Source organism: Sciurus carolinensis, chromosome 3 (assembly GCF_902686445.1).
Source record: "Sciurus carolinensis chromosome 3, mSciCar1.2, whole genome shotgun sequence".
Lineage (NCBI taxonomy): Eukaryota > Metazoa > Chordata > Mammalia > Rodentia > Sciuridae > Sciurus > Sciurus carolinensis.
Genome location: NC_062215.1, coordinates 110,552,139 through 110,576,244, shown reverse-complemented (window position 1 = coordinate 110,576,244; position 24,106 = coordinate 110,552,139). Strand labels below are relative to the sequence as shown.

The 24,106-nt window shown below is 36.5% G+C and overlaps 1 protein-coding gene across 1 annotated transcript in view; it reads left to right on the top strand.

Annotated features, from left to right (window-relative positions):
* Positions 1-24,106, top strand: part of Pla2r1 (phospholipase A2 receptor 1) — a 120,628-nt gene that overhangs the window by 81,422 nt on the left and 15,100 nt on the right. Inside the window, 9 exon segments of the mRNA XM_047546299.1 lie at positions 1,535-1,667; positions 2,284-2,319; positions 2,786-2,943; positions 8,239-8,303; positions 8,771-8,874; positions 10,556-10,695; positions 19,633-19,750; positions 20,405-20,535; positions 21,006-21,153. Of these exon segments, the coding sequence (XP_047402255.1) occupies positions 1,535-1,667; positions 2,284-2,319; positions 2,786-2,943; positions 8,239-8,303; positions 8,771-8,874; positions 10,556-10,695; positions 19,633-19,750; positions 20,405-20,535; positions 21,006-21,153 (1,033 nt within the window).

Here is a 24,106-nt window from a genome sequence, read left to right as displayed (position 1 = left end):
TCCTTGGGGCTCAAGGTAAGGCAGGACATCATGGCAGATGAATGTGGCAGAGGGAAGCAGCTCACATGATGATCAGACAGCAGAGAGAGACTCCACTGGCCAGATATAAAATATATACCCAAAGCCACGCGCCAATTCCCAACTCCTCCAGTCACACCCCACCACTTCAGCTACTACTCAGTTAATCACTATGGGGGGGGGTGATTAAATCACTGATTGGATTAAGACTCTCACAACCCAATCATCTCTCCTCTGAACTTTCTTGTACTGTCTCACATGTGAGATTTTGGGGGACAGCTCACATCCAAACCATAACACATTCCCATATTGCTTCTTTGGAAAGTGCATCAGAACAAGAGTGAAAAGACATCTTAGAGCTCACTCAGCTGCACCCAGCAATTTGTTAACAAAGAAACTGAGACCCGAAATGAAAAGGCATTAAAAACAATACAGCACTTTAAAAACCAAACATGCAAGAGGGAGTGGGGGTATGAAAAATGGTGGAATGAGACAGACATCAGTACCCTACGTACATGTATGATTACACGAATGGTATGAATCTACATTATGTACAACCATAGAAACGAAATGATGTACTCCATTTGTGTACAATGAATCAAAATGAAGTCTGCAAAAAAATTTTAAAAATAAATAAATAATTTAAAAAAACATGCTACATAGAGGTTGAGAATAGTTTGTTTTGTTTTAATAAAACAAATTCATTAGTAATAGGAGGAGAAAAGACTATTTGGTCAAGGAAAAAAATGAGAAAAAGGCCATGAAACTGTAGACAGAGCTCCTCACCACTTCCTGCTGGACGGAATAGATTCACAACAGTCTCTGCACCTGAGGATAGATACATATATATGTTAGGTAAATTGTTGCATGGCTGTGTAAATATTTGAGGAGGAGTATAAATGGTTTCAAAACATCCTCCATTTTTCCAGTTTTTTATCCCAATTTTACTTGTGGTCCATTCACTCTTCTCTCAGGTAAGCATTAAATAGTTGAGAAGGTTGAATCTTTATTTAAACCTAATTTGGGGAATTATGTGACTTATGTGGTCACTCATGGAAATTTTTGGGTAGTTTTCTGATTGAAAAGCTAGCTATGACTTAGAATATAGTTATGAAAGACTTAAAGCTTAGCATATACACAAAGGAGCCAACATCAAAGGTGATGCCCAGATCTGACCCATCCCTGAGCCTCTAAGAAGTTTACCCAGGATCCCAGGGCGAGACTAATCCATCCTGCCAGTTAGAAAATAATGCAAGCTCTGAACAAAGCTTGCACCAGATTTCTTCCTTCTAGAGAAAGGAGTAGCATGCCTCTTTTTAAGAAAAAGTTCTTTAAGAAAAACTGCTAAACATTAATTAGCTTGTTCTTCACAAATGTGGAACAACCCTTAACTGGAATGACATGCAAACATTTCTGAAGCTTCCTCTAGAAATCTATGATGATTATGTGCACGGTATTCTTTTTTGATCTTTTGAAACTTCCATCATTAAGGAATAACAAACTTCATCTGCTGCAGGTTGTCTCTTCATTTTTAGACAATATTTATTTTGAAGAAGATGCAAGAAATTGTGCTGTGTATAAAGCAAACAAAACATTGCTGCCCTCACACTGTGGTTCCCGACATGAATGGATCTGCAAAATACCAAGAGGTAAAATATTAATAAGATCTTTACTTTATGTTTGAGCTAATAATGCGTATGGCACTTCCCCAAGTGAAGAGATACAGAGATTCAAAAATCTAAGCACGCTGAACCACAAGGCCAATGACCTGCACAATGAAGCAAGTTGCACTATTTTAGTAAATACTATATCCCAGGGAACTGATGAAAGATATCACCAGGGCTGTATGCCATTAGTCCCTTGGGAATTAAGGCAAACAACCAATATTGCAGAATATTTATTATGCATGCATGGTTGGAAAGAAATGTCACTCTGATATTACAAGCAAATAGGATTAGTTGGACCATGAGTGAGTAGAAGCACCCAGAACAGCATGTGATACACAGTAGGCTCTTGGCAAATGTTCATGTCCTTTCTTCTTGAATCAGAAACCTCTCTGGAAAAAAAAAAAAAAGAAACCTCTCTGGAGACTCCTATTCAAGATATAACTTGCACTGATCATATATTCCAAACAGCACAAAGTGCCTGGTTTTTACATGATTTTTTTTTTAAAGGTGAAGTGAAATATAGTATGTGTAGAGCTGAAATGAGTCAGAGATACCCGTGAAGAAAGGTCAGTCAAGGTGGTTTGCTTTCACTTTGCAGATGTGAGACCCAAGATTCCACCCTGGTACCAGTATGGTAAGAAGTACCCTGGCATTTCTCAAATTTCTAATTATAAACCATCTAAGTGCTATTATGTACCTTTACTATAATATCACATTCCTCCCATTGAGTCTCTCTTTTCTTGTGCTAATCTAGAGCTAATTTGTTCAAATTAATAAGTTAATAATTAATAAATTAATTGTCATTAAATATGATTGAAGATTAATATCATAACTTTATCCCATTTTCATAACACATGACTTTAAAATATCATCCACCCCTGACCTTTGAATACTAGCATAAGTTTCTTGTATGATATAGACCAAAAAAAAGCAAATCATGTATGTATCTATATGTATGCATGTCTGTGATTATGTTTGTGTGTGTGCATATACCCTGACCAAATTACAGATTTGGGGTCAATCATAGCATACCCCCATTACATGTGCATTACATCCCTCAACAGATTTGGCACCGTTTGTATGGTTGATTTTTCTTTCAGATGCGCCCTGGCTCTTTTATCAGAATGCAGAGTACCTTTTTCATACCTATGCCTCAGAGTGGTCTTCCTTTGAGTTTGTCTGTGGCTGGTTACGCAGTGATCTTCTCACAATTCATTCTGCACATGAGCAAGAATTCATCCACAGCAAAATAAGAATGGTACTTGAATATAATTCACCTAGAGAATTTCTCATTAGCACCTTCTTCTGTCCTTGTGCAGGATTTTTTTTAATTTGACTTCAGAAATTCATTTAAATTTCAGTAAAAGCCATGGATTTTGAGAACTGTTTTTCTTCCAGTTATAGAGATTAAGAGAAAATAATATAGAGAGATTTAATATGTTGCTTAATCATTTCACATTTCATTATTCATAAGCAACATTAGGGAAAAAGTAAAGTTTGTTTTTTTGTGAGTACACTGATTATTTAATACATATTTATTGAGTGCTCTCTAGGGACTAAGATTCCAGTGGAGATTTAAACTGGCCAAAATTCCTGCCTTTATAGAGTTTATAGTCTAGTCTGGGAAGAAAAACCATAACCAATACAAGTAAACAGAATTACACGGTACATTAGAAAAACATAAATGGATAAATGCAATGAAGGAAAATAAAGCTCAAATGAGAGAGGAGGAATCCCTGGTTGGTGGAGGGATAACAATTTTGAAGTTTCAAATCTTACATGAATATATGACTTTTAAATTTGTAAAGATTCAACATATAGAAAATTACGGTTTTCAACATAAGATAAAGACTAGCCTGAATCCTTTGAGGAACTAGGAACATACAAGACCTTACCTGATAAATAATAAAATAAACTGCCAAGGAATAGAATAGTTTTTCAATGCATGTCTACAATATTTTTTGTTTCTAAGCATCAAGCATGTTCCAGGCACTGTGAGATTTGTCCATGACATAAAAATGTAGGAGATAGTCTGTTTTCAAAGAAACTGGAGATAACGCACACACACAAATAGAAAATATATACATATATACCTCAAAACATCATGTTACACATGGTAAGTACACAAACTTAATCTGACAATTTTTTTCAAAATTAAAAAATAAAAATAAGATGCTGAAAATGAGAATGCAGTAAGTAAAAAAGGGAACAATGGGCACAATACCATGGTGGCTCCAAGGAGGGCAAACCTCCCTCCTAAATCTCCCTAAGAAACATTTGAAAACAAAGCCAGTCATTTTCTTTATTTAACTATATTTCATAATCTCCCTAAGTCTTGTAATAATCTTTTCATGTCTTTGTAAATTGACTGTTAAAATGAAACATGAAAGCATCCTAAGCTTGTAGGAAAATGTCTTTTCCCATAGCTCATGGGGATTTTCCATTTCTTTATCCTTTGTGTTGCACATACAGCCAGCAAGGTACAGGCAAGTTGGGACTTCTACCTCCTTATGATGGAAAAGCCAAGATACAGAGATTAGATGACAACCACTTGGTCCCTCACAGACTCAGTAGCAGAACAACCCCTACTGCCAGGACGCTCCCATTATTGGTTCATATGCTATTTTGCCACCTCTGCACAGTTCAAAACAGTAATGTTCAATATCAACACAACACATACCATGATGTCAGAAAATTCATCTTTCTTTAACCAGATACCAGACTTCAGTTCCAGGTGGTGATAACAGGAAATCAGGTGAATGACTGAAAACCAGTTCATCAACAAGTGAAGTACACATTCCAAAAAGTTGTGATTTGGCAATACTTACCAAACAGAGCCAGGCACTGGGCTAAGTACTAACATTTAATCCCACTGAATCTTTCTGTGGAAAGTCTGTTATTAGTATATTTTACAGATGAGGAAGCTAAGACTCCAAAGAACCTAAGCGACTTGGATACACAGCAACTAAACAGTGGCATTTGGAAAGGAACCCAGACCATCTGACTTACAAGATCACTTAAAAACTCTACACTGTGCTGCCTATGACCACAAAACAGTAGTGTCCAGGGTGAATAAAAGCACAATGTCTACACTATATTAAAATGCTCATTATAAAATCCCTCCCCAAATGTGGTTGTCAGCTATGTCTCAGACATGAAGAGTGAAGGGTTTTTTTCCAACAGAGCTGAGCTCTCCTGGATACCTCTGTAGGTCTTCCCTCTTCGACTTTCCTCATAGTTCATCTCCTAATCTTTAGGAGGTAGGAAGGCAGCAGAGATAGCAAAGTTGATACCTCTCATAGAAGAGAATGTAAGGCCACATGGGTGTAGCAGTTTGAGAAGTGACGGCCAGTGCCATGATGTCATTGAAGATTCTGATCTAAGACAAACCTTGCAGTGCCTTATTCAGCAAAATTGTTATCCCACCTATGCCCATGTGAATATAGAGTGCCCCGTCAGTGTTACAGGGGAACTACCCCTGTGTGGATAGCCTGCTGTGCCACAAAAGAAAATTATTGGAAGACATACAGTGTAGAGACTAAGAAAGGGGAACAAGGACTGTCTTAGTCCATTTGGGCTGTTATAAGGAACTGCCATAGACTTGAGGTGGGGGACTCAGAGACAACAAAATTTTATTTCTCACATTTCTGGAGGCAGGGAATCTAAGATCCAGGAACTGGCAATTTCGGTGTCTGCTGAGGACTTGCTTCCTGATCCAAAGATAGCTGTTTTCTCACTGTGTCTTCACGTGACAAAAATGAGTTCACTCTCTCCAGTCCCTTTTATCAAGGCACTAATCCCATTCCTGAGTACTCCACCCTCATTCCCTAATCATCTTCCCAAAGGCCCTGGAGGGTTAGGCTTAAAGCCTGTAAACCTGGGGGACACAAACCTTCAGCCTATACCCGGGGCCAAGAGGAAAGAGTATCAAATTAGAAAAATGAAAGTTGTAGATTTCCAAGCAATTCTTATGTCTGCTATGTTAGCCACTTTGTCTTGGTGGAGGTGATGGTAGTATTGATGGCAATTGTTGATGTATAAGTAAGAAATCCCATACCTAAGAATGTCCTACTGCAATGGGTCAACCCAGGAGAAATTATTTTATTCAAGGACAAGGAGCCAGACTTATAGAGGTCACACCACCTGCCTTTGTGGCACATCCATCCTATAAATGTAGGAAGAACTGGAGTAAATAATTAAATGCTTTTTAAATTACAAAAGTGTTCTATATAGCTTCCCTTTGAAGAGTTATGATTAGAGCTGTAAAAAAAATAATGTTTAGTTGGAGTTTAAAAGAATTATGAACCAGAAACCTGATACTGTTTTTAAAATCTGAAGAAAAAAAAAGTTAACAAAATCTTTCCATCTCGTGGAAGAAATAAGTCAGTGCTTTCTCCCAGACTTTTTGAATAGTAGAAGACCACAGGACACCATCAGAGTGAATTTTGAGTATTTCTTTGTTGAGTCATCTTGATAATTAGATTAATGCCATACGTAAAGAGCAGCAAGGACTTAAGAGTTGTTAGATATGAACACCTAGCATCAGTTCACTTAGTTAACATTTTTATATTATATTATGCAATATTTTCATTTCAAAATGAAAATAATCTATTACTATTATTTTTTAAACTTTAATTCTAATATCTAAAAATATATATTAATGGGGCTGGGGTTATGGCTTAGGGGTAGAACCCTTGCCTAGCATATGTGAGGCACTGGGTTCAATCCCCAACACCACATAAAAAAAACTAAATAGACAAACTAAAGGTATTAAAAAAATAAAATTAAAATAAAAATATATATTGAATCCATTAGTCCTCCTCCAAAACCTAGTTTTAAACTCTTAAGATGACTTGGTTTTGCCATTTTTTATGGAAATATTTTAAAAGATTACAGGTTGTTCCTCCTTATATCTCTTAGTAGATTAAATATATTGACTGTTGTGTTTTATATCTTTATGGTAAATTCTTCCCACATGACCCTACCTGTGTACAACAAAACATAATTGATCTTATAAAATCCATGATCATATCATACCACATTTCTTTTCACAAACTTTTATTAATAATGTTTCTATTGTCATGGTCTTATACCTAAGATAAAATATAAAAGATCCATTTTTCACGGGGATTTTTCCATCTGGGTATCTTCTAGCTTGTCCTGTGAAACTTTGTGCCATATCTCAACAGGTCATGATATGCTGGAGATTGCCCTATCATAATTGAGATGGTAATCAATATGCCACTTAAGATGCAGTAGTTATTATTTCCCTTTAGAGATCCTTAATTGGGGGAGTGTACAGTCAGGCCATGATTTGCACTATTGTGGCATAGGAGACCTGTTTAGATAGAATAAAATTGTTGTGGTTCTCCCACTAATTTCCCATCAGTCTCAATGGACCCATTCCCAAGTCTGACAATGGGAATCTAAATTCAGCATGTAAGAACATGTCCACGAAACAACACCTCAGGGATCCAAAATTGCAGTTGTTCCACCTTGCATTATTCTCAAATTGCTGATATGGCAGACAGCCACACTGTTTAAGGAGTACAAATACCTATTTACAAACCAGAATGTTAGCAAACTATTAGGTTTTGTTGTATGATGACCTGAAATTCATATGGAAAAATAATATATCTTAAAATTTATTCCCATCTTTACAAAAGAAATAAGTGCAGACTTAAATATGTAATGTCTTCAAATAAACAGATTTTTAGCTTATAAAATTAAGTTCCATTTCAACACAAACATACAGCCCACACACCATAAAAATATTGACTTAAAGAGCTCAGAGAAACTCCCTCTTTCTCTCTTGTAGATAAAGAAGAAATTATAATTCTCTGAGTCATGAGTCCAGTATTGTATCGGCTCTAATGTGTGTTTATGTGTGCAAAAACACATGCATGTAGATTGTTTTGATTTTATACTTTTTTGTGCTTAGGCCTGAGTGATTATAACTAGCATAAAATAAATAAAATATATAATGGATAATTTTCTAGTTGTCAAACACTGGAATTCTGTAATATTCTTTTGTCCTATATTTTGTCTCTCTGTTTGAATGCTAATATTGTTTAAAGCTTAACAATGAGACTAACACCTAATATTCAAAATCTTTATTCTATTGATGTCTTTTTATCTTGAATTGTTTTTCAAATAAATGTGACATCTGCAATGAACTTCTAAAATTCACTAAGAAAAAAGAATACTAATTTTTTAGTCAGGAAAAGAATCCATCTTCTATTTTACTTCACAATAAACTTTTAAAATCCCTTTTATAGTTAGAAAATTTATTTTTCATGTGGTATGAAACTAAAATGATTTCAATGTTTGATTCCAATTTTCTTTCATAATGAGGAGAGAATATTTTAGAATAATGAAGTTTCAGGCTTTCTCAAGATCGTAGACCTTACAAAAAATCCTCCTTCTTAGATAATTGGGTGAAGTACTGAAGAATAGAAAGCTATTAGCCACAACTCCATTAATCTTACTAGTGAAAGGGGAAAACAAGGAGAATAAATACTGACATTTTCTTTATTTCTTTTTTTTTTAATAGCTATCAAAGTATGGTGCAAATTGGTGGATTGGACTTCAAGAAGAAAGAGGCAACGATGAATTTCAGTATGAACCTAGATTAATTTGCACTTAATTTAGTTTGACAAGTTTTATGTACAGAATGATTAGACTAGATCTTAGTGATCAATTTGTTGAATAACCTTCAAACATTATCTTTAACTTATAAATTTTCATTTCCCTAGGCAAAGACGTGAGTATTTTTTAAAGTCTACACCCATGAAACCATCACCTCATTCTATGCCATAAACATATTCATCACCTTCAAAAGTTTTGTCACATCCTATTTCTTTGCTTATTTTTGTTATAAGAACACTTAACATAAAATCTACCCTCTTAAAAAATATTTATACAATACAGTGTGTTGTTAACTATAGATGCTTCGCTGTACAAGAATATTTTTCTAAATTTAATAAAATATTATACCTTCAATTCATACCACAGAACTCCAGAACTGGTGTTGGAGATTAAACATGCAAGATGAAAAGTCCTTAAAATCTTTAATTTTCCTACAGTTGGAGAGATGGATCACCAATAATATACCAGAACTGGGACAAAGAAAGAGAAATATCTGTGAATAATCAGAGCCAGAGATGTGGCTTCATTTCTTCCATAACAGGTTATTTTATTTAGTTTTGATTCTGTTTATAATACAGACTTTTCTGGAGGCTTGAAATCTCCTTTTTATTGCATCATTTCTGTGAGGAGTTTGGTTACTTTTCTTTTCAGTTGGCTGTGTCTAATTTCATCAATATTAAGCTTAATGACATTCCTTCTGTTTAATCCATGTCCTTGAAAATAATTTACATGAGGATAAGTCCCTCCTCATGAACCAAAACAGCACCAAAATGGGCCCACTGAGACTGTTAAAAAATGTGCATGATAAATCTGATTCTGTATGAAATTTCAGTGTGGAACCATTTTTTATCTATTTCTAGTATCTAATCTAAAATTGTTCAGAAATTGAACCTCGGTGAATTTACTTCTATTTTCCCATTTAGCAAATATTTTGATTCAATTCAGCAATCTTTTGCCTTTTTTTTTTTTTTTTTAAATACCCAGCATTGACCAAGCATGCTTTGGGACAGCAAGTGTTTACAAGTTAGATTTAAAACCACATTGATGCTGAAGACTGGTTTATTTTCATCAGTACTGTGCTTTTGGGGTTTTTCTTGGGTTGCTTTTCCACTCCTGCTCACCCACACTTTCTAAATAAAAATCATGATATCCCCAAATCTAACAGATTCATAACTAACCTGTGCCCCAAGTCAGGAGAGGGAAAAACGTGGAAAGCAATCCTTAGTGGGAGGGCCTCTGTAGAGAGTTAGGAAAAGAAAAAAACATGTGGTTAATCAGCTTGCTTTTGCCAGCAGGTGTCACAACAGCCTACAGAAAAGGACTGTTTTGTGAGTCTGGGAGACTAGCAGCTCATCTGCATTGAAAATAGCATTCCAGGATCTTTTTGTCTTATATTTCTGATACTAGAATCCTGAACTTGCTCTTGCAATTTGCATGCATTCTGCTCTGTTCTGGAATTTATTACTTGAATGCTAATAAAATGCACTCCATAACACTTACTCTGAAAACAACTTTTGTAAATTAAAAAAAAAAAAAAAATCAGTTTTCAGGAGGCTAAGGACTTGAGGATATATCTTACAGTGGACATGAGTCTGTTAAGGGTCAGTACTAGAGAACTATTAATTTCTTAGAAGTTCCTGAATTAATTTTCTAAATTATTATATAGGATGGCATCCCTTACATGAAATGCTTGGGACCAGAAATATTTAAGATTTCAGAGTTTTATGTATTTGGGATATTTGAATAGGTTTTGCCAGGTGAGCATCCATAAGTCAAAAATCTGAAATCTGAAATGCTTCAAAACCTGAAACTTATTGAGCATTATGTCATTGCTTTAAAAGTTTTCAATTTCAGATTTAAAGTAGAAATGATCATTTGTTGTTTCAGAATCTTTTTTTCTCTGTTCATTGAAGCTGAATATCTTAAAACAAAAATCTTACTGTATTAAGTATTATTATACTACACAAGTCAAATATGCTTAGGATTTTAATCAGTTATGGGATTTCAGTTGAGTTACTTTTGGTTTTTTGCATTCGAAAATTTTAACATTCTTAAGAATTACTGATTTAGCACCTTTCCCAGTTAGCCATTGTCACTGTACTCAGTAATTAAATTCAATTCCATTTCTAGATTTAAAAAAACAATAGCAGTCGCATAGCATAGAGGGTGCCTACAAAGAGTCGCCACTGTTTCTAAGCCATTTCTAACCCTCTCTCCTCCAGGACTCTGGAGTGGTGCTGATTGTTCAGTCTCTATGCCTAGTATTTGTAAGCGAACCAAGTTTTGGATCATTGAGAAAGAGAAAGATACACCAAAAGAACATGGAACATGTCCCAAAGGATGGCTATATTTTAACTCTAAGGTAAAATTGTTTTCAAGTGCCGCCTTAGTTTCTCTGTCGTAGGTTTTCACTTTGGAAAGTAATCAAAAGGTTGGGGTGACTTTTAAAAACCATGTTAGGGGCTGGAGTTGTGACTCAGTGGTAGAGCACTTGCCTAGCATGTGTGAGGCACTGGGTTCGAATCTCAGCACCACATATAAATAAATGAATAAATGTCCATTGACAACTATATATATATATATATATATATATATTAGTTATTCAAAGATCTGAAATGCTTTTGTCCAACTTTCAAGAAATTGGAGAAGTTTTCCACTTAGGAATAAATCTTCTAGAACAAAAGGTTTTGAGAAAAACAGCCTTGACACCACTCCTCATTGTATGCTCAGTTCAGTTCTTCCTGCCGGCACAGTCCTTCACAGTTTCATCAAGGGTGATGCATGTGTGTGCATATGTGATATGTGATGTGTGTGTATTGTGTGCGCATATGTGGTGTGTATGCATGTGTATGTGTATATGTGGTGTATGTGTGTGCACCTGAGTATGTGCACATGTGCAGGATGTGTGTGTGTGTGTGCGCACGCATGCACATCTGTGTACACATGTGCCTGCTTGCCTGTGTGTCTAGGATCTGCTCCCAAATGAGCTGTGAACTCCAGACTCCACGACTCCGTTTTCCCCTTTTGTGTCTTCCCTGCCTGGAATCAGCAAAGAGCTCTATGCACCTGCGAATTGATGAACTAATAACTTAGCTTGGTCAATGTCATCTTGAGCCTCATAAAGTCGATGTTTCCATGCAGAATTGAATTTTAAAAAAAAATTGCCAGTGGGGATATTGTAAACCAGATTTATTATTTCTGATACTGCCTTCAATTAAGGCCTAGACTTTCCTTCCACTCCTTATGTTTTGTAATAAAATAACTTTATAGGCCTTAGGTGGAAGTAATTAAAATGCATCTCAAATTATAATTGTTTAACTCCTAGAGAATTAAAAAACCCAAACTGTGTCATAATTTCATATGCTAATATGAAATTGGTCTTCAATTGTGGACAGTCAATTTTCAATCTGCGTGTTCAGTTACATTGGCAGGGCATTCTCTCCTTCTTTGTGACTTTCCTCTCATTGTTAATTTGTAACATAAAGTCACTTGGATTTTATACACAGTTATTGAGCACTCTTTCTATATTTCACACTAATTTTAAAATTGTTTTAATCTGTGGTAAAATACATATAACATAGAATTTACTGTCTTAACCACTTTTAAGTACAGTTCACTAGTGTTAAGTACATTGACATTGTTGTGCAAGGAGTCTCCAGATGCTTTTGATCTGCAGAACTAAAACTCTACAGCCATTAAATAATAACTTCCTATTCTTTTCCCTGACCCTACCAAGGCCCCAGAAAACCACTATTCTCTGTGTCTTTATAGATTTGACAATTTAGGTACCGTACATAAATAGAAGCACACAATATTTATTGTTTTGTAACTGGCAAATTTCACTTAGCATAATGTCTTCAAGTTTTGTCCAAGTTGAAATAAGTGATATGATTTCCTTCCTTTTTGAGTCTGAATAATATTCCATCATATGTATGTACCACGTTTTGTTTATTCATTCATCACCCACTGGTGGACATTTAGATTGCTTCCACCTCTTAACTATCTGACTTTCTTGGATGATTTCATATGTATTTCTCATTTTATTGAATTTTTAAAAGCTACAGTTACTATTCACAATTTGCATATTGAATAAAATTGTGTGACCTTTCTGAAAGTTCACAGTAAACAAGCATTAGACCAAAAATTAACCTCACATTTTCTGTCCTGAATCTGATAGTTCTACCCTTTCCTATACTATCCACTTTGTATTAGAACTTAAGGATTGCTCTCCAAAATGTAACTTAGAACAACAGTAGGACTCAGTCTTTCTGTTAGAATGGCCAAAACCTAGTATGCTGACACCACCAAATGCTGATGAGGATGTGAAGCAACCAGAACTCTCATTCATTCCTGTTGGAAACACAAAAGGGTACAGTCCCCATGGAAAATAGCTGGAATGTTCTTGCAAAACCAATTATATTCTTACCATACATTCCACAATCACACTCCTTGACCATGACCTAATAGAGTTGAAAACAACATCTATATGAAAACCTGCATATGGATATTTATAGTAGTTTTATTCATAATTACCAAATTTAGAAACCAAGATGTCCTGCAGTAGCTGAAAGAACAAATAAAAACTATGGTACATTCAGACAATGTATTATCATTCAAAGCTGAAAAGAAGCTACAGAGCCATGAAAAGACATGAAAGAACCTTAAATGCATATTACTGAATGAAAGAAGTCAATCTGAAAGTACTACAGCAATATATTATTCCTACTATATGACATTCTAGAAAAGTAAACTATATAAATACAATTTAAAAATCAGTGATTGCCATGGGTTGAGAGGAGAGGAAAAATGAATAGGCATAGCACAAAGGGGGTTTTAGGCTCTGGAATACTCTATACAACATTCAATGAGGGATACACCTCATTATACATTTGTCCAAACTTGTACAACAAACAAAACCAAGAGTGACTCCCAATGAAAACTGTGGACTTTGGATGATAATGACTGATCAGTGTAGGTTTATCACTTGTGACAAATGTGCCACTCTGCATGTGCAGAAGTGAGGTCATATGGGGAATCTTTGTACCTTCCTCTTAATCTTGTTCTGAAACTAAAACTGCTCTTTAAAAAATAATATCTTCAACAACAACAATAATAATAATAATAAAAAGAATTGCCACATCAGCTTAGTCCCTTGATAAAGTCAGCCTGGTGGCACTTTGCAATATTTTCTAGAATACTACAATTATTCTCTAAAGTTTTACTATAGTATTGAAGTATACTATTTTTAATAGCTAGAACTTTGTTACTTCCCATTTTCTCAAACTATAGAATCTTTCTACCAGTTGTAAATTTTACATTCTATTATGAAAATTGTATCACATATTCAATAAGACACTGTCTTTTACTAAATTTGTGTGTGTGTGTGTGTGTGTGTGTAGTGCTGGAGATTAAACCCAGGGCCTTGTGCGTGCAAGTCAAGCACTCTACCAACTGAGCTACATCCCCAGCCTAAAATTTTCAACAGTTAGTTTTTAAAGCATTTTTATTGTGTGTGCCACCATACCCAAATTCTCTAACCTATGTTACATCTCTATGAATTTGAACTGTGTTGTCTGGCTTATTTCACGTAGCATGGTGCTTTCAAACTTCATTCATGCTTTTGCATATATCAAAATTGCCTTCCTTTTGGTGGTTGAATAATATCTCCTTGCATATTCTATAAATTACTGTATTTTGTCTATCTATTTATCTGTGGGTGGACACTTTGGTTATTTCCACCTTTTGACTACTGTGAGAGTAGAGGGTCTTCTAAAGCTAGCCACGAAGCATGTGAAAACACCCTCATGCAGCTCAAGGTTGTAAAAAAAAATATTATTGATAACTAGCAGTTCATCAATAGTTCCCAGCTGCCATCAAATATTTAGAATCATCAGCAGAACTTTTTAAAGATATCAAGATGTGAGTGGCATCCTGAAAATTTGGATTTAACTGATCTGGCTTTTAAAACTCCATCAATTATTGGAATACGCAGCCGATATTTGCCTAGTAACTCAACAGTCATAGTTCCTCAACTTCATCAAGCCATTGGAGGATTCTATTACTGAGGATACTGTCACAGCAGGCTCTATGAGTAGATGACCCTTCACTGAATCAGTGTCATAGTGCCTGTGTCCCACACAGGGTGCCATCTTCTGCACATGAATGGCTAAATTCCGCCTCTGGAGCTGTATTCCCTTAACATTCTCCCTTATTTTCCAATGGGAAATATTCCAGAGAGTTCCTCATCTGTCATCTACACCTTGGAATACAGGAGTCCTCTCTCATTCACAGGGATGCATTCCAAGACCCTCTGTGGATGACTGAAACCACACAGTGTTGAGTCCTGTTGGATTAGCTTTTCATTATTCCAATTGAATACCCGAGCGATTAACATATCAAAAGATGTATGAGCTCACAGTGTTGGTTCAGAGTCCACAGTAGTGTGGGCTTGGCAGGGGCGGCCCCTTGGCTGCATCCCTCGTGTTGCAGATGGCAGTGGCAGGAGTGCATGCTGGGAGCAGGAGAGTGAGGACATCTTGAACAAGGAGCAGAGAGAGAGGAAGAGACTGGGCTCCCACAGTCCTTTTCAGGGGACACCCTCAGTGACCTAGGGATCCCCACCCACGGCCCCACTTCTTAAAGATCCACAGCACCCTCCAATACAACCACCCTGGGGACCAAAATTTCATATAAAGACCTCTGACAGGACACTCATCCAAGCCATAGCACCTGTACATATGTATTTTCTCCTATATAAACATATCTGGCAGAAAGTTCCTTTTTCCTTAAAAAAAAAAAAAAAAAAAAGTGCATGTACACACAAGAAGAATCTTTTCATGAAATTTTTCACCCTTAAGAGTCTTGACTACCTTTGAGTTTCCAAAAATACATTCCCTTACCCCAGGAAGTAATGAAGTCTTTATAGGAAACAAACAAAAAAGATACCTATCATTCTTTTTTATGCTTTTATTAGTGTATTATATTTATTCATAATATTGGGGCACAAAAGTTTCATTTTTAAGCACCTTAAGATATTAACAACACTAACAGTAAAACAAAACAATTATAACAGTGTACTGTAACAAAGTCATGTGAATGTCCTTCTCTCTCTCTCTCTCTCCTCTCTCTCTCTCTCAATATCTTGTGCTATACCTGTCCTTTTTTTCTTTTTTTGACTATGAGTAACTGAAACTACTAAAACCAAAGCCATGAATAAGAGGGGACTAGTGTACACGGGTTTATCAGATTATTAGAAGAATTGGTACTAGAAGCATTGACAGCTGAGAAGGGTGGAGAGCCCAGGTGCAGGGGTTTCTCCTGATTAATAAACAAAGCTACAAGGAGTAGTACTGGAAGGAATGATGACAGACCTTACTTCACGATTCTGGATGAATTCCATGTATTATGTCCCATTAAATTGTTTCTTCTTGGTCAATTTCTTAGGACTAATTTTTATGTTATCAAATGAAATAAGCCAATCCCCAAAAACCAAAGGCCAAATGTTTTCCCTGATAAGTGGATGATGATATATATATGGGGTCAGGGGTCGGGGGTAAGAGATGAATGGAGGAACTTTAGATTATATAGAGGGAAATGGAGGGGAAGGGGAAGGGGGTATGAAAAATGGTGGAATGAGACAGACATCATTGCCCTATGTACATGTATGATTACACGAATGATATGAATCTACATGATGCACAACCATAGAAACGAAATGATGTACCCCATTTGTGTACAATGAATCAAAATGTAGTCTGAAAAATGAAAAAATAATTAAAAAAAAAAACCTACTCAGTTGACAAGTACCTTTTCCAATGTCTCATGAATACTTTTCTCCATGACTGATAATGTAGTTTAGCTAGGTAAAAGAGGCTTAACCAGGGGTTTTCCCGGAAGAGAACATTTGACATGCTTGTCCCAGCACAGCTGCATGAGGAAGAAATTCTAAGCGTGTGTGCTCAGTTAATTCACGTGCTCCCACTCATGCATTTTATTCAAGACCTAGATTCATTGTAATGGCTGCTTAACACCATTTTGTTTGGGATTAGCCAATATTTGATTTTATGTATAACATATATATATATATATATATATATATTATATATATTTTTTTTTTTTTTTTTTTTTGCGGTACTGGGGAATTGAACCCAGGGCCACATGCTTGCAAAGCAAGCACTCTACCAACTGAGCTATATCCCCAGCCCTGTATAACATATTTTTATTAAACAATATTCTCCCCTTTCTTCTTGGAATTTGTTTAAATTATTCGCACTTTATCCATTCATTCATTTAACTATGTTGCATAGTGGGAATTCAAAAACAGACACAATGCCCCTTTCTTTTTTGGAGATTATAGACAGGAGGGAGAACAAACTTGAGTAAGTCAGCCAGGAAAACAACTATATAATTTAAAACCATGATGTGTATGATAAAGTTATGCAGTTCTATAAAAGTATGTAATAGGAGGTCCTGACTTAGGTGGTCATAAGATAATTATAAGTAAATGGAGTGGCATGTACTAAGGTCCTGTGGTGAGGGGAAATGTAACCATTAAGAAACTAAAGAACTAGACTAATAGAAGGTGAGACAAAAGAAGTAAGCAAGTGATATCATGTTAGAGTTTCTGTTTTTATCTAAAAACAATGGGAAAACTCAGAGAGGTCTTTAACTAAAGAGAGCTACAGTGTCAGGGATAGATTGGAGGTAGGCAGGGTGAGAAAGGTAAGAACAGCTAGGTAACCATTGCAGTAGTACAGGCAAAAGATTAGTAACTTGGACTAAGAGGGGTGGCCGAGATCATGGGGTAGTGGGGGTAGGGGAAGGGGGTGTTCTTTGCAAAGCAGAATGTCCAAATGGTAGAGCTGTAGGGCTACCTACCAGTTTCTAGGCTTCAGTGTGTGCTGACCATGCCATTTAGGGTCAGCAGGAACACTGGGGAACAACCAAATGTCACGAATTCCATTTTCAAATGTTGAACTAGAAGTGATTTCGAGACCAAAAATAAATAAATAAAATAATTTTATATGTGAAACTTGTTGGGAATACAATAGGACCTCTCTAATTCACAGCAATAATCAGAAATGCATTCCACTCTATCGAATTTTGCAAATGAGTCAGTAAACAATGTTAAGTTAAGGATGTTGTACCGCATCTTGCTGCTGTACTTTAATTATTAATGACACCATTTCAGAGAGTGTTAGTAAATATGTCATATTTTTAGAAACAATGAAGTTGTGGAAAGGGAAGGCCACCCTCGCACTGTGGAGCTAGTCAATCTTGGCTGAGGCGAGCATGTGGGGAGCAGGGAGGGAGTGTTTTTCTAGAGAGATTTATTGGGCTAACTGAACCAATGAGGTTCATTGGTATTTGTGAATGGTTCGATAGTGTGACTATCAGAAAACAAGGTGAATTCACATTAAGTGATAAGACTTCCTAATAATTAGTGTGTGCCACTCTTCAGAATTTGTAATTAGAAGAAAGAGGCAGAATGAAAAGAAATAGATAAAAGGATAGTTGTTATAAAATTAAACTCCTTAAAGCCAATTCAGTTTCTTTGTGAAGCAAACAAGGCAAAAGGAATCAGAAGAATTGAAAATGCGCTTCCTCTCTTGGTTGGCAACTCAACTTCAGGCCCGATCAGGGTTTCTGGCTTTTATACTAAGAGTAGTGAAAGCCTACCGAAGAGCTTAAACTCAAGAATGACATGTCAGATTACTTTCCTATGTTCACACGGTCAGTGTGACTCCACGTCCTGTACAACCACAAGAATGGGAAGGTATACTCCATGAATGTATAATGTCAACATACATTCTGCTGCCATGTATGACCAAAATGAACAAATAAAAACTTAAAAAAAAAAGAAAGACAGACGTGTCAGAACTGAGTTTTGAAAAGGATGATCTCACACTGTTGGCACTCTGAGCCGGATGGTTCTGGTTGTGGACTGGTGACTTGCTCCATGTCCTGCAGGGTCCAGCAGCAGCTCTGGTCTCCACTGCCAACATCAATTGCAACCCTCAGACATTTTCACATGATCCCCGAGGGGCAAAACTGTTTGAGAACTGTTGTGCTACATCTCAAATGCCTGAGGATGTCACTTGACAACCATTTTAGGATCTGTTGTCTTATTTTGTTCCACAAATGTTTATTAGTCACATTCCTCTGGTGTGACATTCAAAGAGGAATAAGACTTCTCCACTTTTCAGGAGTTCACGATGGTGGGGAAGGGGTGGGGAACTGATGAATTTAGAAAGTAAAGAATGATGGGAAAGGACAGACGTCATTCCAAGGTAAGATAGGGAAGGATGCGCTCTTAAGTTGGGTTTCTATGTAGTGTGAAATCATCCTATAACTGGAAATGTCTTGGTAACAATCTTGGGATCTGACCTACTGATGACTAGGATTGCTGTGTTCATTGATGATCAAATTGAGCACGAGAGAGGAATTCTTAGCAAATTCTAGATGGACCAGGCTTTGCATAAAGTCTCTCCTGACTTCTCTGGAACTTTGCCTTTTCTGTTGAAGCCTTTCTCTTCTGTGTCCTCCTCTCTCCTACATCCAGTTGGTCCTACCAACATGTTTAAATTTCATTGAGCTTTAGGGAGAAAAAAAGAAAAGCTTATCTTCATCCAGGCCAGTCCTCCGTTTCTCACCCATCCCATAATAAGGAACCTCTGCCGTGATACAGGTGTGAACACTCATAACCACATCCTACAGCCGTCCTTTCCGGGTTCCACTGAATGCTGGTGGCTGACCCTTCCCTTTGTTTCTCTTTTTCCTGGGTGTCCTTGGTCCTGCCCTTACTTCTCCTCCCTTTGGGCTCATTGTTTTCCTTTTCCAGCTCTTCTGATGGACTTACTGACCAAATGACTCTGAGCATTCAGTGGATTGAAACATCTGATGTAGCCCCATCTCCCTGTATTCTTTCCCACTCAATGTGAGGAAGGATTCATGGAAATAAATTCCAGCTGAGCTGTTCTTAGCCACTCCCAGACTTCTTCTATTAGATTAAATCTGCCGCTGCAAACTTTGTAAGCCGACTGGCTCTGCTTGAGGAGCCAACCTCTCTGACATCCCACATGACAAAACACACTTTGGCTTCTTTTCTACCTGATGTCCACACAGGCAAGTCATTGGCCCAAAATTGTTTCCCCTTTGTGTTACTGTAATGCCTTTGGAGCAGCTGAAAGAAAAATGAGTTATTTATGCCCAAGTAATTTTCAAGGCTGATCTCTGGGAAATTTTTAATTCATTTATAAAACTACAGAAATGAGCACTTTATTTTGGTGTTTTTTCATAGTGCCTTTTGGTGAGGATCCCCAAAGACCCAAGCAATCTGAAGAACTGGACAGGTGCTCGAGATTTCTGCATCGAAACAGGGGGGACACTGGTTGCCATTGAAAGTGAGGTGGAACAAGGTAGAGTATTCAGTGTGCAGCCAGGCCAAAATAATCATTTTTATTCAGGTATTAATTACAATATTCCAAAAATACTAACATTTCTAAATCAACATTTAAAATATTGTACTGATACATAAACTTTCAGTTTACCCAATAAGCTTTTGTGTCACGACATCTATAAATGTCAGCATACTGCATTGATCATAAGTGGCCGAGTTTTGAAGTCAGTAGAAAGAATAAGATCTGTATTTCAAAATGGCTAAAATTATCTCAAGTATAGCCTACTATAATTGCACAGTATGATTTTTTTAAATCCCTTTAGATTTAACTACACCCTTTTATTTGGCATTTAGGTAATTATATACTGTAGTTTAACTACAATAGATAATCCTCTTTTGTTTAAAAAGGCATTGAATGAACACTGGAAATTGTTTTGTTAATGATATGATAAAATCTCCCGTTATCCAGCTAATTTTTGTCAATTTAAACTCAAACAAAAGTGGGGGGAAAAAACTGCATTACCTTAACAAGGACAAAGTAACACATTCCTACAATTGATTCATAATTAAGTTTCGCTGTCATTTAAATATAATCACAGTTATAAACAGAATTCGATGATTATCCTAATGGTTTATATGGTATTAAATTAGATAATGTATTCCTCTCTTTCAGCTTTCATCACTATGAATCTTTTTGGCCATAACACTAATGTGTGGATTGGATTACAAAATAACAATTATGAAAAATGGCTAAATGGAAAGCGTGTGACATATTCTAACTGGTCTCCATTTGATGTAATAAATGTAAGTTTTAAGATTTATTTTTTAGAAATCATTTTAGCCAGAACCCTGATTCAAGACTTGCTTATCAGAGCTTTTTTCTTCCTTTATTTTGTAGGTATAAATTTATAGTAGTTTATTATTAACATATTAACTTTTAGTAATGTAATTTCACATATTTTTCATGTGTTTCATAAATGTAATTATTTTACTCATTACAATGATTGTTTATTTTGGAGGTTATGAAGTGATCTGTGAACTGGCTTATTAAATGCAAATAAGAAGGGGCTGGGAATGTAGCTCAGTGGTAGAGCCTTCACCTAGCATGTGCAAGGCCCTGGGTTCAATCTCCAGTACTGCAAAAAAAAAAAAAAAAAAAAAAAAAAAAAATGTAAATAGATGTAATGCTGTTTAAATTTCTAAAATTACATCCTAAGTAAAAATGTCAATGTTATATATTACCATATTTTTATAACATTTATATTCTTTTAAAGATTCTAAGTCATAACACTACTGAAGTTCAAAAACATGTACCTCTCTGTGCCTTGCTGTCAAGTAATCCTAATTTTCATTTCACTGGCAAATGGTATTTTGAAGATTGTGGAAAAGAAGGCTATGGGTTTGTTTGTGAAAAAAGGCAGGGTAAGAAATATGTTTTTTATTCCTTTTCATTCCATATGTAAAAATAGTTTTTTTATTCATTTCCTTAATCCCAGCCCCCTTATCTTCCATATTTGTTTTCCACACCCGCATAGCAATTCCACAGTTAATAGTATGAGGCATTTACTCTTTCTCTGTGCATAGCGTCATTTAATCTCCAGCACCCTAGGACTATACCTTTTAGTTGTGTTCTCAGAACTGCAGAGGCCACTTGACTGATGGGGAAGTTTATGCGTTCTCTTTTGCCCTCCTAAGATTTTACTGCTTTGCTCTGGGATTACACGTATGTTAGGCCATTTTCTGATACTACAATGAAGTACTATAGCAAAGTTAGAGAGCTAACTTATAAAGAAAAGAGTGCTATTTTGGCCCACAGTTCTGGTCCCAGGTAAAGGGTCCCTACCTGGTGATGGCCTTCTCGCTGGCAGATTCTCATGGCACAGGGCATCACATGGCAACAGACAGGGAGAGTAAGTGTACCCCCTGGTCTCTTTCCTTATAAAGCCACCAGTATTCAATCATGAGGGCTCACCCTGGTGACCTCATCTAATCTTAATCACCTCCAAATAACCACATCTCTAAACCTCATAGTCACATAAAGTCTCCACCCTCTTAATACCTCATAATGAGGATTAAACTTCAACATGTGGCCCTTAAGGGACACATTCAAACTACATGTGAACCACAGCAGTATCTATTCCAATAATTTTTTAAAAGTCACCAAGAAAATGTTGGAAAAGGATCAGAGAAATAAACCAACTCATACTCTTCTCTTGGAACCTTAACAATGGTCTCTGTAGCTAAATATGATATGTAGTATGTTTCTAGATCTGATAGGCAGACTACCCAGTGATTTCTGGTATAAAATGCCAGATTCATGTGTGTTAGTTAGTCATCTTTCCATCAGTGTAACAAGGTACCTGTGATAACAAACTTATGAAGACATAAGGTTTATCTTGGCACACATAGTTTTGGTGGTTCTAGTCCATGATTGATTGTCTCTGTTGCTTGGGGCCTATTTCAAAGCAGCACATCATGGCAAAAGCAGGCATCAGAGCAAAGCCACTTACCTCATAGCCAAGAAGCAAAAAAAAAAAAAAGAAGAAGAAGAAGAAATTACTGGGGTCCCACAATCCCCTTCTAGGTTGTGCCTCCAATGATCTAAAGACTTTCCACTAGGCCTTACCTCTTAAAGGTTCTACCACCCCCCAACAGTGATACCCTGGGGACCAAGTCTTTAACACTTGGACTTTTGGAATATTTTGCATCCAAATCATATCACCATACTGATACATGTAGCCAACGGGGTCAAGAAGCAACATGAAACATTGTGAGTGACCTCAAGTAATATAAATGGAAACAACAACAGCTTCCTTTCACTGAACACTGGTTGTCCCTGTACCACAGCACCCTCGAGGGCTGCAGTTAACTGCATCTGGATGTGTGGAACTCTGGGCAGCCTAGCCTATAATGCTTACTAGGAATATGAATTACACTTCTTGGTCCTGCATACCTGTGAGCTCTCTGATGATACTAAGTGTCAACTCATCCTCAGCAATTCCAGGGAAGCTACATTTCTGGTTCTCAGTTATCACTGAGGCACAATGGTCAGGAACTGTAAGATACTGGATCAGTAATGGCAAGAGTGATATAGAAAGTACCTTGTAGGGAAAGAAATGACATCAGGACCCTATGGATTTTCACACTTACCATGGACCTGGCACTGTGCCTTGGGTTTATGAGCATTATGTCATAAAACCCTGAAGAAATCTATGAAAGAGGCCAAAGTCTCCCCACTTTACAAAGAACATGAGGCTTAGAAAAAAATGAGTAGCACTCAACCTTGAGGGTGATCAGTGTCTCTCAGTTAAATATGGTATTTCTATTCTACTGTAATACTGATCTCTTCTTGAAATTTAACCTCAGATCACTAGCTCTCTCTGCTATTTTGGGATGTTCTTGTGGAGACAGTGTAGAGCAGTGGTGGGTGAGAACAGAGGCCCTGGAGTGCCCCACCCCTCCTCTGTAAACAAGCTTCAGTCTAGTTACTTATCTTCTGCAAACCTTGATTTCAACATTTATGCTCCATGCATAAATAATACTTAGTACTGTTCTCAGCACATGTTTAACGAATGATAGAGTATTTTCAATTATGACTATTTGACTTAACAGATGCTTGCAAATTACAATAAATACACAAGTTCTGCTCTTCTTCCTTATAAATATGCCTTATAAATATGTGCTTACTTTGGGCTTGAGACTAAAGTCACTTGTCTACCTGAAAGAACAAATAAATCTGAATAAAAAGAGAAAGGCAAAGTCAAGACCCTCAGTTTAGGGCTTAGGATGCAGCACAGTGGTAGAACACTTGCCTAGCATGTGCACAGCCCTGGGTTCATCCCCAGTACTGCAAAACAAACAAACAAACCCCACAAAAGATCTAAAAGCTCCCAATTTGGAACCTGGCTTCCAATATGTCTTTATTTTTCAGGAGAATAAATGGAAAATCATGTTGCTGAAATTCACCTGTTTCAAAATTCGATGGAATTGATTACATAGGAAGAAATTTATATATGTAAAAATGCAGATATGTAACTCAGTGGTGGGGAGAGAAGTCAAATTGGTATTTGGGTCACATATATAAGGATTTGTTTCTTTAGTTTCACTAATCATTGTCATTTATAAATAGCTACTTTGGTATTATACTGATTTTATAAAAATAACCATAGACTATGCATATAGGCTGGTAAACAGACTTCTAGCAATAAATAAACTGATAATAGAATTCAAACCTTCACAGGTTGGTAAATATACTAATTTCACTTTGATTTTGTAATATGTTCTACTGCTTTATTGAGACAATAGTTTCAGGTAAAAGTCAATTTCCTACTTAGCCATTTTTACAGGCAGGCAGCAGGTAGAGAGTGGGGGTTGT